This window comes from Bufo bufo, chromosome 6, assembly GCF_905171765.1.
Source record: "Bufo bufo chromosome 6, aBufBuf1.1, whole genome shotgun sequence".
NCBI lineage: Eukaryota > Metazoa > Chordata > Amphibia > Anura > Bufonidae > Bufo > Bufo bufo.
The window spans coordinates 380,722,261-380,740,354 of NC_053394.1; the positions used below are offsets into that span (position 1 = coordinate 380,722,261).

Here is an 18,094-nt window from a genome sequence, read left to right on the forward strand (position 1 = left end):
TAGGTTCTTCAAAGTAGCCACCTTTTGCTTTGATTGCTGCTTTGCACACTCTTGGCATTCTCTTGATGAGCTTCAAGAGGTAGTCCCCTGAAATTGTTTTCACTTCACAGGTGTGCCCTGTCAGGTTTAATAAGTGGAATTTCTTGCCTTATAAATGGGGTTGGGACCATCAGTTGCGTTGAGGAGAAGCTGATAGTCCTACTGAATAGACTGTTAGAATTTGTATTATGGCAAGAAAAAAGCAGCTAAGTAAAGAAAAACGAGTGGCCATTATTACTTTAAGAAATGAAGGTCAGTCAGTCAGCCGAAAAATTGGGAAAACTTTGAAAGTAAGGGCTATTTGACCATGAAGGAGAGTGATGGGGTGCTGCGCCAGATGACCTGGCCTCCACAGTCACCGGACCTGAAGCCAATCGAGATGGTTTGGGGTGAGCTGGACCGCGGAGTGAAGGCAAAAGGGCCAACAAGTGCTAAGCATCTCTGGGAACTCCTTCAAGACTGTTGGAAGACCATTTCAGGGGACTACCTCTTGAAGCTCATCAAGAGAATGCCAAGAGTGTGCAAAGCAGTAATCAAAGCATAAGGTGGCTACTTTGAAGAACCTAGAATATGACATATTTTCAGTTGTTTCACACTTGTTTGTTATGTATATAATTCCACATGTGTTAATTCATAGTTTTGATGCCTTCATAGTCATGAAAATAAAGAAAACTCTTTGAATGAGTAGGTGTGTCCAAACTTTTGGTCTGTAATGTAGTTAATGCAAAAAAATGTTTCAATTCTTCATCTTACTCTTCCCACTTTTCCACAACCTCCTGAAATACCCCCTCATCCATTCACCCAGCAAGGAACTATTCATCTCTTCCTCCATCTTACCTTCTCATCTGACAGCTTACACAAACCTGTTTGGCAACATAAAACACTTCCTTCCCAAACACACACAGATACCCTGCTGCCCTCTCCTATTCTCACCTACTAACACTCTCTCTGATTCTCCTTACTGCTGGTGATATCTCTCCAAATCCAGGCCCCATCAACAAATCCCCACTATCACCTCCATGTCCCACTACAAATCTTATGGAACGCACGCTCTGTCTGTAACAAACTGTCGTACATTCATGAACTTTTCATCTCTCAAAACCTTTCCTTTCTGGGTCTCAGAAACATGGCTGACACCCTCTGACACCTCCTCCCCTGCTGCACTCTCTTATAGTGGATTTCATTTCACTCACACCCCCCGCCCCGGCTGCAAACATGGTGGAGGAGTTGGTCTTCTCCTATCAGACACCTGCTCCTACAGCCCAACTCCACTGCCACCCTTCACCTCATTTGAAGTACACTCTGTTCGCATCTACTCTCCCTCCAACCTTCAAATAGCCGTCATTTACCGCCCCCCAGGCCCAGCCACCATCTTTCTTGACCACTTCAACACCTGGCTACTACACTTTCTTTCTGCCGACATCCCCACTATCATCATGGGTGACTTCAACATCCCTATTGACACCTGCCACTAAACTCCTGACGCTCTCTTCCTTCTTCGGCCTATCACAGTGGTCTTCAGCTCCCACCCACAGAGATGGTCACACTCTGGATCTTATCTTTACCCGCCTCTGCTCCCTATCTTACCTTTCTAATTCGCCTCTTCCCCATATCCGACCACAACCTACTCACCTTCTCCTCATTGGTCTCTTCTGCTGCTCCCCCGGTCCACACACTAGCACACCCCCGCAGGAACCTTAAACATCTCGACTTTCGCTTGCTTTCTGACTCTCTTCTCCCACTCTCCACCATCTGTTCCCTCCAAGACCCAGATGCTCCTACCACCCTATATAACACCACAATAAGTACAGCTCTGTACACTGTTGCCCCCCTCCCACACACAACAAAACCCCAAAAATTAACAGACAACCCTGGCACACCAACCCGACCAAAAAACTCAGACAAGCTTCCAGGGCTGCTGAGCGGCAATGGAAGTAATCCATACAAGCCGCATACAAGCAATCCCTCCTCATATTCAAATCCTCACTTGCTGATGCAAAACAGGCCTACTTCTCATCTCTCATATCTTCCCTGGCAAACAGCCCTAAACAACTTTTTAGCACTTTTAACTCCCTTCTCCGTCCCCTAGCACCCCCACCCTCTCCTCTCATCGCAGCTAAGGACTTTGCCACATACTTCAAACAAAAGATAGTCAACATCAGAGAAAGCTTCAGTGCACAGTGCCCACAGACCCTCTACACAACTGCTCGGTCCTCTTCTCCCAAAAACCCGCTTCTCCACCATTACAGAAGAAAAACTCTCCACTCTACTCTCCAGATCACATCTCACCACCTGTGCACTTGACCCAATCCCATCCTACCTCATCCCTAACCTCACCAGTGTTTATCCCAGCCCTAACTCATCTCTTCAACTTATCACTAACCTCTGGTGTCTTCCCCTCTGCTTTTAAACATGCTACCATTACACCCATCCTCAAAAAGCCTTCACTTGACCCATCTTCTTTGTCCAGTTATCCCCCCATATCACTTCTTCCGTATGCCTCAAAGCTACTTGAACAACATGTCCATTCTGAACTGTCCTCTCACCTCTCCTCCTGCTCCCTCTTTGATCGCCTACAATCTGGCTTCTGACCCCACCACTCGACTGAGACTGCCCTTACCAAAGTCACCAATGACCTACTGACAGCCAAAACCAAGAAACAATACTCTGTCCTCCTTCTCCTTGACCTGTCCTCTGCCTTCGACACTGTTGACCACTCTCTTCTGTTGCAAACTCTCTCATCTCTTGGCATCACTGACCTGGCCCTCTCCTGAATCACATCATACCTCACAGACCGGACGTTTAGCGTCTCCCACTCCCGCACCACCTCCTCGTCTCATTCCCTCTCTGTTTGTGTCCCGCAAGGCTCTGTCCTAGGACCCCTGCTCTTCTCTATCTACACTTTTGGCCTGGGACAGCTCATACAGTCCCATGGTTTTCAGTATCACTTCTATGCTGATGGCACACAAATCTATCTCTCTGGTCCAGACATCACCACCTTACTATCCAGAATCCCACAATGCCTATCTTCAATATCCTCCTTCTTCTCCTCTCGCTTTCTAAAACTTAACATGAATAAAACAGACACTCTCCCCGGTCAACCAAGTCCGCTGCCTTGGAGTGACCTTGGATTCTGCCCTCTCCTTCAGACCACACATCCAAGCCCTTTCCACCACCTGCCGCCTCCAACTCAAAAACATCTCCCGCATCCATGCTTTCCTTAACTTTGAATCTGCGAAAATGCTTGTACATGCCCTCATTATCTCCCGCCTAGACTACTGCAACACTCTCCTCTGTGGCCTTCCATCTAGCACTATCGCAACCCTCCAATCTATCCTCAACTCTGCTGCCCGACTAATCCACCTCTCACCCCTCTGCCTCTCCCCTCTGCCAATCCCTTCACTGGCTCCCCATTGCCCAGCGAATTCACTTCAAAGTACTAACAAATACATACAAGGCCGTCCATAACCTGTCCCCTCCCTACATCTCTGAGCTACTTTCCCAATATACCCCCACACGCACTCTCCGATCCTCACAAGACCTGCTTCTCTCCCCTCCTCTTATCGCCTCTTCCCACAATCGACTCCAAGATTTCTCCCGTGCATCCCCCATACTCTGGAACTTGCTACCCTAACATATCAGACTGTCACCTACAGTGGAATCCTTCAAAAGAAACCTGAAAACCCACCTCTTCAGACAAGCCTACAACCAGTGACGCTGCTGCCTCTATACCGCCATGACCAACTTTACCCGCACCTACTGTGTCCTTCTCCCATACCATGTAGATTGTAAGCCCTCACGGGCAGGGCCCTCTCTCCTTCTGTACCAGTCTGTAGCTCGTCTTGTTAATGCTTAGTGCAATTGTCTGTATTATGTATGTATACCTCTTCTCATATGTACAGCGCTATGGAATGAATGGCGCTTTAATAATAAACAATAATAATAATAATTTCAATGGAAAATAATGCCGGCAAGTGTTCTGGAATTTTGGCCGGAGAAAATACTGCAGATGCTGCAGTATTTTCTTCGTCCAAAAACCGGACAGTGACTGAACTGAAGACATCCTGATGCATACTGAATGGATATCTCTCCAATCAGAATGCATTAGGATAAAACTGAAGCGTTTTTTCCCGGTATTGAGCCCCTAGGACGGAACTCAATACTGGAAAACTTTAACGGGGTAAGTTAAAGAAATTGAGGTTCAATAAAAAAAATCTGGAGCACTGAGCACCCTCCTATCAGACCCCCCCAGCCTACATCAACCTCAGATTAGTCCCCATCAGACCTCCCAACCTCAGATCAGACCCCCATCAGACCCTCCCTAGCCTCAGATCAGACCCTCATCAGACCCCCCAGCCTCAGATCAGACCCCCTAGCCTTAGTTTAGACCACATCAGACCTCCCAACCTCAGATCAGACCCTTATCAGAACCCCCAGCCTCAGATCAGACCCCCAATAGGCCCCCAGCCTCAGATCAGACCCCTATCAGACCCCCAGCCTCAGATCAGACCCCAATCAGACCTCAGATCAGACATTTAAAACAAAAATAATTTGCCTCTCCAGGTCCAGACAGTGCTACAGATTCACTTACCCTCCCTGGTCTACTTCCCGACATGCTGTACTGTGACCTGACAGCGCACAGCGTCAGGTCATAGTGCGCATCTACATGCACTACGCCCTGACACTTTACATGTCAGGACACAGCGTGGGGCCAGAAGAAGACCAGGGAAAGTGAGTACAGCTAGCAATGCGCTGTTCTCACCTTCCTGTGCCTCACCTGTTCTGGCAGGGGGCCGGGGGCCACATAAAATGGTCCCGCGGTCCAGAGGTTCCCCACCCCTGCCTTACAGCTACGCCCTTGATAATATTGAAAGTTTATTATTGGAAAACCTATATTGGATTATTTTTATCTAACTCGCTAACAATTTTCTAGCTGCTCAGATGCATCCATATATTCTGAACCTTTGATTATGGATACCTGGTCATGTGATCTCTAGTCTGACCTTCAGTCTGAGGCTTGCTGTCTCTCTCCTTGTGGCTGACATCCTGTGAACTACAAGATTACAGCATCATTTATCAGATCCCTCTGGAGAGCTCCCTCCCCACCAGATACTCCTTCTTGTCTTCATTATCCATTACACTAGAGTCTAAACCTTTGCTCCTCTAGTGTAATGGATAATGTAGAGATGATATCTTCAGCAGCATGATATGTTTAGGGACATACAGAAAGCAAGAAGAGTAGCTGGTGGGGAGGGAGCTTTGTTTTTGTATGGTAGACCAATTTTTGCAAAATTCTTATTGAATCCAATTAGTTTAGAATCAATTTGCTCATCTTTACTCTGAAGGTATTAATTTCAGGGACTCATTGTCTAAACTTTAGACAGCGAGTCCCTGAAATGAATACATAATTGGTCTGCCATACAAAAACAAAGCTTATGCTATTAGTTTCAGATTAATCACTTGAAAACTGTGCCCAGTGCGTTTAATGTCAGTATTAGCAGGGAAAACCATGAAGAAGGTAGAGGACTGTGGATAACATGACACTGGGAGAAACTAGGGAGGGGGCAGAGTCTGACAAATATCGATTATAGACACAAGTTACTAACCTAGTGTGATAGGAACACTAAAGAGAGGGAATTCCTATAGGGAAAGTATTAAGGGAGTGAGGGGATTCTCAAACTGTGCTTAAAGTGGTTGTCCCACCTCACTTGTTCAGCTTGTCTGGCAGCCTGCTCTGCGCTTCACTTTCTGATTTCCTGCCTCCAAGGCTGGACCCCCACCCCAGCTTTTCGTGACACCACATCTGCTCTTCAGCCATGTATGCTCACTTGTGATGCTTGTCTGATTAGGGAGGCGGGCTATCATTCAGACAGCCTGAGCCCACCCAGCCTTAGAGGCGGTAAACCAGGTTTATTTGGTCTCCTTGCTAAGAAGGTGTGGTGGCTCAGTTGGTAGAGTGCATGGGTTTATCTATTGGATTCTACAGTGCAGCCAGGCATTTTATTTTTTTTATATTCTTTTTTAGCCCATTTGGAATATTTTTCCAGCTCCCCATTTCATTGTGTGCAATTTTAAATGGTTGAATTGGTCAGCGCAACTTTGCCTACAAAAAACAAGCCCTCTTAAGGCTATATGAATGGAAAAATAAACCATAAAAAGGTTAAACACGTTGCATTATAACAGAAACATGTTACAGCAACAACACCAATTTTATATTCATATTATTAAACACATAGTTCAAAGACATTTTACAATAAACGCTGCATTGTTATATTGTGTTATTGGACATATTAGTACATAAGACTGTGTGTTTCAAAGACATTTTAGTACACAGTTTTCATGGATTTACCACTGATATTAAACGCATAGTTCTAAGACATTTCACTCCATTCTTCCCAAAGTAAATTGTCAATACCAGTGTGGAGTGTGTTTGTAGAAGTGGAGAGACATTTAATTGTGCCACTGTCTTTAAATTACAAAAAACACACTTACCATTTTGCTTGTACTGTTAAATAATCTGTCTGAGAAATGGAAGAGTGCAAAACGACAGACCCACGCCTCGTCCTCCCAGAGTCAGAATGTATGTAGTACCAACAGTATCAGTACCTGCCAGCAGCAGCAGTAGTAGTAGTAGTTGGCCACAGTTCTCCCTGACTCCTAATAATATTGAGGACACAGAGGATGGAATTGTGGACTGGGTGGCTCAGCGTTTAGACTACCATGAGGAGGATATTCGGGGGAGGAGTGGCAGCCCATGCATAGCTGTGTTTGTGGTGGTAGGAGTAGTGGCACATGTAGCTGCACTGGTGGTGGTAGGGGCAGTGGTAGCAGCAGTGGAAGTCAAGGCAAGTATAAAGCAGGTAATCTGGAGAATGCTAGGAAGCCCATAATGACATATCACAGTTTTCATGGTCTGGAGGTTGAGGACTATTACAATGATTGTGTGTTGGACAGGATCTGGGAGCTAGATCAGGGAGCTGAGAAGAAGGTAACATCAGAGGAAGAGGATGGTGGCAGTGGCAGAAATACAGAGTGAAGGCAACATACAGTTAGAACCTCCCAAAACCTGCCAGGGCCAGATCTGCTTCTAGTATTGTCAGTTTGGGAACTGGTGATGCTGATGATACTGTGGTCGCAGGCTGAAAACGAGCCAGACCTAAAACAAGCTCGGCTGCAGCTAGCTCTGTGTGGAGTGTGCAAGAATCTCCTGTCTGGCAGTTTTACTCCACGGTGCTGGAAAACAAAAGCAATGCCCTGTGCAAGATCTGTCAGATTATAATAAGCCACGGGATTGACAGAGGTGTCTGCCAGCTACCACAACTAGAGATTCCTCCTTCTTCCGGTCTCCTTTGTGGCAGCCAGGCGGCATCCACATGCAGTACTTTGTCCAAGTCATCATCAGTTACTGCTTCTCCTGCTCAAACAATGCCTCCTCCTTTTCTGTCCCACCATCAGCCATCGATAATGGAATGTGTGGCCAAGAAACAGTCTCTGTGGTACCACTTTGTGGATTCTGTTGCCTTTAGGGGGCTTACGGCATGTGCTCAGTTTCACTAGAAGTTATCTAGCTGGCATTTTTTCAAAAAAAGCCATCCCTGCTTTGTACTCTCAAGTGGGGGTGAATGTAGGCCACTCCTTGCAATTCTAGCTGTGCAGAAAGGTGCACACAATGGACACCTGGAGCAATGGTTATGGACTGGAACAGTTCATGCCTTTCACAGCCCATTGGATCAATGTTTTTGCAGCGAGACAGCACTGTAGCAAGAAGGCCAGGTCCTATTGACACCTCCACATTTGTTCCGACACCAGGCACTTATCGGCCTCCTCCATGGATATCCTCCTGTCCCAAACAGAAGCAGGGCAGAACATCGCTCCCACTCCCCCTTCTTCCTATCATGAGAAGCGTTGCCTTGCCGTTTTAGAGCTGATCTCCCTGGGTGATAGTAGCCACATACTTTCTAAAGTCCATCAAGCAGCAAACAACCGCGCTGGCTGTCTCCTGACCTAATTCCAACTGGGCAAGGTGGTCAGAGACAATTGCAGGAAGGAACATTGTGGCTGCTTTGTGTTTGGGAGACATAACACATGCTCCCTGAATGATGCATGCGATAAATCTAGTCATGCAGCGTTTGTTAAAAAAAGTACAGTGGCTTTTATAAACTACTATTAATAATAATCATATAATCGTAATCAGTTCTCTCCTCTCCTGTGCTTATACTATATACAGTGATAAGCAGGGTGTTCTAGTGGTGATAGATACTCAGTTCTCACCTCTCCTGTGTTCTCCCCTGTCCCTTATACTAGGTACAGTATCTTCATGCCTGCAGTCATCCCAAAACTGGTAGACAGAACAGGAAGACAGCATTAAAGGGTTTGTTCAGGAATAAGTAACTTTTCACATGTGTCCGCAGCCTCTACTATGGAAAGAGTCATATGTACCTGCTACCCTTAGCTCTGGTTATGTGTGCCAGCTCCTGTGTGTCCATCTCTCAGTAAATGTTGTTTGCTCCCTCGCTGGCACAGGCATGGTCACCTGCTTTACTGCAGCCAATGACTGGCTTTAGTGGTGATGTGTCTCTTGTGGACATGTTACCCCTGAATCCAGTCATTGGCTGCAGCAGAGCAGATGATTATGTCCATTCCAAGGAGGTAAACAAGCCATGGACTGAAAGAACTTTGGCTTACCGGCTTCACAGCCCTGGGGCGGCCAGCAAGGGCAACAGGTGCACAAACAATGTAATGTTATATACACACAATGTAATGTTAGGGATGGAATATAAGGGCTACTCTCCCTGCATTGCAAACTGGTTGGAATAACGAAGTAATCAGATTGGATTTATACAGGAGACTTGCAGATATTTGGGTCAGATAACTCCTGCTGTCCGGTCATTTTTGGTCGTCTTTTTAGGTCATATAAAACCTTCCACACGACTTCTCCAATCGTCTGATGACTTCTACAATATTTCTTTCACAGCTTGTGAATCCGGGTGAAGATCTGAACAATATTAATCCTACAGAGACATATGTGAGGGGTGATGAGCAGAGTACAGAGGACATTCCTACAGATAACCGCCCAGGTGAGTAGTGACCACTAAGTAAAGCAGAGAGGTCTCTAAGATTCTGCTTATACAAATAAAATAAAATAGATATATTGTGCAATGTGGGAATAATGATATTATTATTATTATTATTGATGAGTATATATGAAAGTATAAAGGAACAAAAATAAATATCACATACGGAGAGACTTGTACACAATAACAATTCTAATAATTACTACTAATAATAAAGTTACTCCCAAGACCATTTGGTAACTAAACCACAAATTCCTATCCCTCTACAGTACAGTGTAGTTACTATACAGAGGTCTTCTCGTGTCTCTCCAGTCCCTGTCTTTGCTCTGGTCCCTCCAGGTTTCCTCTTCTGTAGCACTTTTCTCTTCTGCCTCTTCACTTCTTCCTTCCTTCCTGCCTCGTTAACAGCCAGTCCTAGCATTGTCTAGAATATGGCTTGGACACATCTTTCTGGTTGTTCCTTATGGTTTTCTAGCAATTTTCAGTGATCTCTTGAAAACTGATAGAAGAAGCTGGAATGTTGGGATTTTCCAGCATTTTCCTGCCCCACTAGCCATGTACCACCTACTGGACAATTGTCAGCCATTCTTTAGATAATTGACAACTACAGAACCTTTGATATGCTAATAGACCATTGTCCACATGAGAGACGGGGCCTTGCTCTAACAGCCCGGACTGGCAGGAGTACTGATCCGGGCTGTTTAACACTTTACATGCTTTGGGCAGTGGCGCCTGCCGCATGTAAAGTGCTGACTAAGGGAACGGACTCCCTCTGTCTCCCAACGGCACCCTGTAAATGCGATTGCGGGGTGCCGATATGTGTGAAGGCTGGCTGGGGTCTTGTGTAGGCCCCAAACCAGGCTTGAGTAATTTCCTCTCTGGCGCAGTCTGCTGGTCAATGTCAGAATAGCACTGACATTCAAATGCAATGCACTATAGGGTTGCATTTTAAAATTAATCAAAACGCTGTCTGTTATAGTCCCCTTGTGGGACTATTAAGTGGGAAACAAAAGTTAAAAAAAAAACATTTTTTAAATTAAAAAAATCCCATTAAAAAATGACGCTTTTTTCCATTGAAAATACGCTTTTCAATTAAAATATTGCAAAAAAAAAAATCTCCTTCATATGTTTGGTATTGCCGCATCCGTAATGACCTGGACTACATACATATCACATAAATTATTCCCTATGGTGAATGCCAAAAAAAAAAAAAATGACAGAATTGCTCATTTATTCTTAATTGCCACTGAAAAAACGTGATAACTAGCGATCAAAAAGAACTATGTGCTCCAAAATAATACCAATAAAAAATTAAAGTCCCGCAAAAATCAAGCCCTCACACAACTCCATAGAAAGAAAAATAAAAAAGTTATAACTCTTGGAACGCGATGATAAAAAAAGGAAGAAAAACGCTTGGTCAGTAAGGTCCAAACAGGCTGGCCACTGAGGGGTTAATGATTGTGCGAGGAATGTTCTGCCGTGCTGAATTCATTTGGGCAAGCAAATCATCAATATCTGCTGTTTATATCTAAAGGTGCATTTACACCAACAGATTATCTGACAGATTTTATGAGCCATCATTGGTCAGATGGCCGTTGGTATCTGGTGGGACCTTCCATCGCCCTTTTGTATCAGTATAAATGGTGTCAGTGTGCAGTATAATACATCTTTTACATTAAATACCAAGTAATACGGGATCACATATTATTTAACATTCCCTAATTGACTCTTCTGATTGATTCATCAGAATTACACCTGAAATTAATTTCAAGAAATAGTTCATCTGTAGTGATAGAATTTTCATTATCATTGGATGGTGTTTATATATGAATCGCAGGCACTTAATATTAATCCACGAAAAAAAGGAAGATTTTATGGAGCGTGCCATCCAGTTTGTTTACTTGAGAGTGACAGGACTGTGCTTCCTACTGTCCATTCTACTCTCCTCCCTCCCTCCGAGTCCAGCTGCTGTATCTGTCATCCATTATAACCCAGGTCTCATTCCCCGGCCTGCACTCTCCCCAGCAGCAGGTGTGATACAGTGATGTCATTGTACCTGCTGGGCTGAGGGGTAGAGCGCACAGACCAGAGATAATCCCCCGGCCTGTGCTCTCTCCTCAGCTCAGCAGGAGAGATGACGTCATCACGTCTGCAGCTGGGAGGAGCATGATGTGCTCGGTATTACTTTATTAATTTTATTCATAGTACAGGAGCCCTACTACTATAAAAGGGGCACACTAAGAGGGCATAACTACTGTAGAAGGGGACATAAAGGGGGCATAACTATTGTGTGGAGGCACTAAAGTGAAGCATTATAGTAAGGGGCATAACTACTGTGTGGGGGCACTAAGGGGGCATAACTACTGTTTGGAGACATCAAGGCGGCATTCTCCTGAGGGCACTAAACGGGAATTCTACTGTGAAAGGCACTCTTAGGGAAGATTATTGTTTGGGAACTAAGGGGGCATTCAACACCTCTTGTCCAGCGCTAGGAAATGTTTTATTTATATGTATTTAAAATGAGGTTTGCAGGGAAGTTGCTCAAGGTGGGGGCCAACCTGGCCTAGTTATGCCCCTCAGTCTACTATTAGATCTTGATCCTTTTGGCCACCCCTGTTTTAGTCAGTTAATTCTTGTATTTTGTGCCATACCTTTCTGTGGATTTTTTTTATACTGAAAGGTAATAAAATTTTAATAGAATATTTTGGTATATTATTCATCATTAATAAAATGTCTTTTGTTCTTGGCAGATGACTGTACCAGGAACTTAGAGAAACGTCTGGTATCTTCAGATTTTGAAGTAGATGATCATGGTATCATACAAGATATATATGAAGATCATGCCAATATCCAAGATATATCTTCATCCAATCACAGCAAAAATGTATTATTTGATCATTTTAAACAGGTCCGATTTTCTAATTCATCACAGACTGTAACACAGAATAAAAGTCACAGAAAAGGTGTTAAACATCAAACAGCTCATGTAATAGGGAAGCCATTTTCATGCTCAGAATGTGGGAAATGTTTTAGATTTAAATCTAAGATTGTTACACATCAGAGAAGTCACACAGGAGAGAAGCCATTTTCATGTTCGGAATGTGGGAAATGTTTTAACAGGAAATCAAATCTTGTTACACATCAGAGAAGTCACACAGGGGAGAAGCCATTTTTATGCTCAGAATGTGGGAAATGTTTTAACAGGAAATCAGCTCTTGTTACACATCAGAGAATTCACACAGGGGAGAAGCCATTTTCATGTTCAGAATGCGGTGAATGTTTTAAGCAGGAATCACATCGTGTTGTACATCAGAGAATTCACACAGGAGAGAAGCCATTTTTATGCTCAGATTGTGGGAAATGTTTTTATCAGAAATGGGCTCTTGTTGTACATCAGAGAATTCACACAGGGGAGAAGCCATTTTCATGTTCAGAATGTGGGAAATGTTTTAATCGGGAATCATATCTTGTTGTACATCAGAGAATTCACACCGGGGAGAAGCCATTTTCATGTTCAGAATGTGGGAAATGTTTTAACCAGAAATCAGCTCTTGTTTCACATAAAAAAACTCACAGAGAGAAGCCATCTCCATGCTTAGCCCTTTAGTGACCACTCTTATGTGTTTTTATGGTAGTCAGTGTTTCTAACTGACTTTATTCCGTCAGACACTCCTTTTTACAGAGAGATAAAACAGAAATTAATTTGCTTTGAGTTACCAGAGGTGGCCGAGGGCTTGGAGTGATGATTGGGACCGCTGTGAGAGCTCCCCAAACACGTATTGTCTCTTGTATTGAATGAATACCGGTCATCAAAGGACAGATCCAGTTAAAAGTGAAAGTTTATACTGTATATATATCCCCTCTAAACAAAAATGTTTGGTGAGAGGAAATAAAAAAAAACCTATAGGGCTTAATAAAGTATTTGTAACATTAAAAACGTCAAATATGAGCTTGTCAAGAAACCGTCAGCTCTTACTGGGTTTCATCAGTAATGTGCAAGTTCTCCCAACAAGTGACCCAGGTGAGGATTGCCTCATTACATAGAAGCCATTACTCGCCCTTCTAAAGGAATACCATCTTAATCTGCACACCCTGACCAAAATGTACCTGTAGATAAACCCAACAAGTGGGGTCCCCACCACCCCTGTATTTGTAGAAGTCATGTGCTTCACTCATCTCACATGAATTTACCAGTGGGTGAATCCTTGGTTATTTTCTTATTTCTATGTCCCACCAGCTCTGGATTGTTTAAGTTTTATAATTGAAGACTTGATATAAAATATTTTTATTGAATATATTGAATTTTTGATCATTTTGTTTCCTATCACTATTCTCATTCCTATTATTGTATGGTGATACGGAGATGATATGTTTTACCTGGAGGATCTCTAATATTCAGCCTGTTCCATGAGCTCCATGGCCGCAGTTACAGTTTTGTTTAGGTTTTTAATCGGATCTTACAGGATACCTCGGATAGAGGGGGGGGGGTAATGATCCTTTACTGTTTCTATGGATGGTTTTGGATGCTGCCCCTTAAAGGGGTATTCCCATCACCCACTTTAGCATTATCTTCAACTGCCTTTCTGCTCCTGCTTCCCCTACTGTGCTTGTTATGTGGGCAGAGCTATGTTATCACATGATGATATGCAGAGCTCTGGATGAGTGTTCCTGATGCTGCCATATAGTAAAGTGTGCAGGGACTAAACAGGGAGAAACTGAGTGATGTGCTGAGTATATATAATATATAGACAGTAGTCATACCTTACACTTCTGAAGCACAGGGGATCTTTCACATCCATATAACACTACACTGTCTGAGCTCTCATTCTCCCCAGATCATCCTTTGCCTGCTGCCTAACACTGCTTGCTCACGTCCAAGTACATGGCCCAGCAGCTGTACATATATCACTAGTATGTCAGCTGCTTGGTGAGCAATGAAGTAGAAACCCAGTGCGGAGAGCTGGATGTCAAAGGCTCTCTTCCCCCTGCTATAGCCGACTCCTTGTATCAGCTTCCCTTCCACTGCTCCGTGCACACTGAAATCTGTTTACATACAGATAAGGGCCCATTCACACGTCCGTATGAATGGGTCCAGGTCCGTTCCGGAATTATGTGAAACAAGTGCGGACCCATTCATTTTCAATGGGGACGGAAAAGATGCGGACAGCACACAGTGTGCTGTCCGCATCTGCATTTTATTTCCAGTCTGTGGCCCCTGCATTTCCGGCCCGCGGCTCCAAAAAAAAATAGAACATGCCTTATTCATTTTTCATCAACTTTACATAAGGGACAGTGTGAGATATGATTGTTAAGATGGGAATACCCCTTTAATATATTCTGTAGGTGATTGCTTGTTTTGTGCACATAGTGGTTTCTACCTTGCCAGGCAGGGCCGTTATGGTGCAGAAGCTTCACTCGTCACATTTGGATGCCCCAGTTACAGTGATATGTAACTGTCCCACATGCCAAAAATTATTTTAAAAGTATCAAAATATATAATAAAATAGAAAAGAAAGTCTGCATAGTTTCTCTTTTCACATGAAACAAAAAAAAAACTATCAATATGACAAACAGGGAACCAATTTTAACCATTTATTTTGGTGTCAATCTGCATATTTAAAGAATAAGGAGCTTCACCTCAATTAAAAAGAAAATAAATGTCTGAAAAACATATTAATAAAAAGCCACATGTAAAAAAAAGTTGCAAAAATTAGGTAGGCAGCACAATAAATAAAAATTAAAGGGGTTGTCCGGAGTCAGAGCTGAATCCGGGCATATCCCCTTTTTTTTACCCTATCTGAGATGAGCATCAGAGCATTTCATGTTTTGTTTTTTGCTTTTTTGTTTACATTTTTACACTGCTGGTCGGAGGCTTCTTAGTTGTTTTATTTACTATATAAATTTAATTACCAAGATGTTCTCTCTATGCATTTTTTTGTCTTCTGTACCCCTAGGAAGACTGCAGTCCCTCTCCTCATAGCAGGGTGGGTGGAGGCTCAATACCTGAGAGGGAATCTGGCCCCTGCCTGGCAGTTGACCTATCCCACCTGAAGTACCTCTGGGTTAGGATGTCAGTTCCAAGATATCTCAAAATGGGGGAATTGTGACGGATGAGAATCCATTTTGTATAAACATGTCCTCCATCTTGTATATATGTGGAAAAAATAATTTGGCCAGCTGGAAGGATGTAGGAAGATTCTGTGTATATAGATCAAATGCTTCTAGCTGCAAGGCCAAGGTAGTAGCACCCTCGCTTCCTTATCAGAGTCTGACATACAAGAGAGTATTGTTCTTTCTGAATTCGGGATGCGCTGCTAACGAATACTAACTTTGAGATAAGGTGCTGCAGAAGCTTTTTAATTATTAGAAAGTTTTTAACCATTAAAGACTAGTTCTGTTAGTATGGTGCGGAAGTATTACCTAATATGAATAACCAATCAAATCATTAGTTTCGCTTTCCACCCCTTTGGTGGTGGTGTCAGATTTGTCTGTGATTATCTGTGTGTTATAAAGATGTATGCTTTTATGGAATAAAGGAGAGATAATCTGATTCAGCAGCGTGTCTGTGTCAGCTATCTGAGCGCTCATAATACTTCAATTGGAATCCCGACAATCATAGAGGTAGGGTGTTTTGCCCCAACGTCTCTGAGATCTCCTGGACATGTCTTCTATATAGCGCCCCCTGCTCCAGTCCACATCTCTGAGATCTCCTGGATATGTCTTCTATATAAGGCACCCTCCTCTAGTCCACGTCAATGAGATCACCTGGATATGCCTTCTATATAACACCCCCTGCTCCAGTCCACGTCTCTGAGTTCTCCAGGATATAGTTATAACTTTATATTCCTCATATGTCTACTTCATGTTTGGATCATTTTGTGAATGCCATTTTATTTTTTGAAGGCTTAGAAGTTTAGAAGCAAATCTTGAAATTTTTCAGAAAATTTCTAAAACCCACTTTTTAAGGACCAGTTCAGGTCTGAAGTCACTTTGTGAGGCTTACATAATAGAAACCACCCATAAATGGCCACATTTTAGAAACTAAACCCTTCAAGGTATTCAAAACGGATTTTACAAACTTTGTTAACCCTTTAGGTGTCCCACAAGAATTAATGGAAATGGAGATAAAATTTCTGAATTTTACATTTTTTCATTTCCCATTTTAATAATTTTTTTTCCACTAACAAAGCAAGGGTTAACAGCCAAACGAAACTCAATATTTATTACCCTGATTATGTAGTTTACAGAAACACCCCATATGTGATCGTAAACTGCTGTACAGGCACACGGCAGGGCGCAGAAAGAAAGGAGTGCCATATGGTTTTTGGAAGGCAGATTTCGCTGGGATAAATTTTAAGCTGCCATGTCACATTTGAAGACCCCCGATGCACCCCTAGAGTAGAAACTCCAAAAAATGACCCCATTTTGGAAACTACATGATAAGGTGCCAGTTTTGTTGGTACTATTTTAGGGTACATATGATTTTTGGTTGCTCTACATTACACATTTTGTGAAGCAAGGTAACAAGAAATAGCTGTTTTGGCACCGTTTTTATTTTTTGTTATTTAAATCATTCAACTGACAGGTTAGATCATGTGCTATTTTTATAGAGCAGGTTGTTACGGATGCCACAATACCAAATATGACATTGTTTCCGCTTTACATAATAAAGCATTTTTGAAAAAAAATAATTTTTTTAGTGTCTCCATATTCAGAAAGCCATAGTTTTATTTAAATTTTTTGGGTGACTGTCTTATGTAGGGGCTCATTTTTTTTTGGTATGAGATGAATGTTTAATTGGTACTATTTTAGAGTGCATATGACTTTTCAATCGCTTGCTATTACACTTTTTGTGATGTAGGGTGACAAAAAATAGCTTTTTTACACACAATTAATTTTTTTATTTTTTGCAGTGTTCACCTAAGGGGATAGGTCATGTGATATTTTTATAGAGCAGGTCATTACGGACGCGGCGATACCTAATATGTATACTTTTTCTTTATTAATTTGCGTTTTACACAATAGCAGCATTTTTTAAACAAAAAAAATTATGTATTAGTGTCTCCATAGTCTGAGAGCCATAGTTTTTTTATTTTTTGGGCGATTGTCTTAGATAGGGGCTAATTTTTTGTGGGACGAGGTGACGGTTAGATTGGTTCTACAGGGAGTGCAGAATTATTAGGCAAGTTGTATTTTTGAGGATTAATTTTATTATTGAACAACAACCATGTTCTCAATGAACCAAAAAAACTCATTAATATCAAAGCTGAATATTTTTGGAAGTAGTTTTTAGTTTGTTTTTAGTTTTAGCTATTTTAGGGGGATATCTGTGTGTGCAGGTGACTATTACTGTGCATAATTATTAGGCAACTTAACAAAAAACAAATATATATCCATTTAAATTATTTATTTTTACCAGTAAAACCAATATAACATCTCAACATTCACAAATATACATTTCTGACATTCAAAAACAAAACAAAAACAAATCAATGACCAATATAGCCACCTTTCTTTGCAAGGACACTCAAAAGCCTGCCATCCATGGATTCTGTCAGTGTTTTGATCTGTTCACCATCAACATTGCGTGCAGCAGCAACCACAGCCTCCCAGACACTGTTCAGAGAGCTGTACTGTTTTCCCTCCTTGTAAATCTCACATTTGATGATGGACCACAGGTTCTCAATGGGGTTCAGATCAGGTGAACAAGGAGGCCATGTCATTAGATTTTCTTCTTTTATACCCTTTCTTGCCAGCCACGCTGTGGAGTACTTGGACGCGTGTGATGGAGCATTGTCCTGCATGAAAATCATGTTTTTCTTGAAGGATGCAGACTTCTTCCTGTACCACTGCTTGAAGAAGGTGTCTTCCAGAAACTGGCAGTAGGACTGGGAGTTGAGCTTGACTCCATCCTCAACCCGAAAAGGCCCCACAAGCTCATCTTTGATGATACCAGCCCAAACCAGTACTCCACCTCCACC

The 18,094-nt window shown here is 42.6% G+C and overlaps 1 protein-coding gene across 1 annotated transcript in view; it reads left to right on the plus strand.

Annotated features, from left to right (window-relative positions):
- LOC121005743 (oocyte zinc finger protein XlCOF6-like) overlaps positions 1-13,011 on the plus strand; it is a 177,776-nt gene extending 164,765 nt beyond the window's left edge. Inside the window, exon 4 of the mRNA XM_040438512.1 lies at positions 12,170-13,011. Coding sequence (XP_040294446.1) covers positions 12,170-12,720 — 551 coding nt within the window. The 3' untranslated portion in view covers positions 12,721-13,011. The remainder of the gene's footprint in view (positions 1-12,169) is intronic.
- The last annotated feature ends 5,083 nt before the right edge of the window (positions 13,012-18,094 follow it).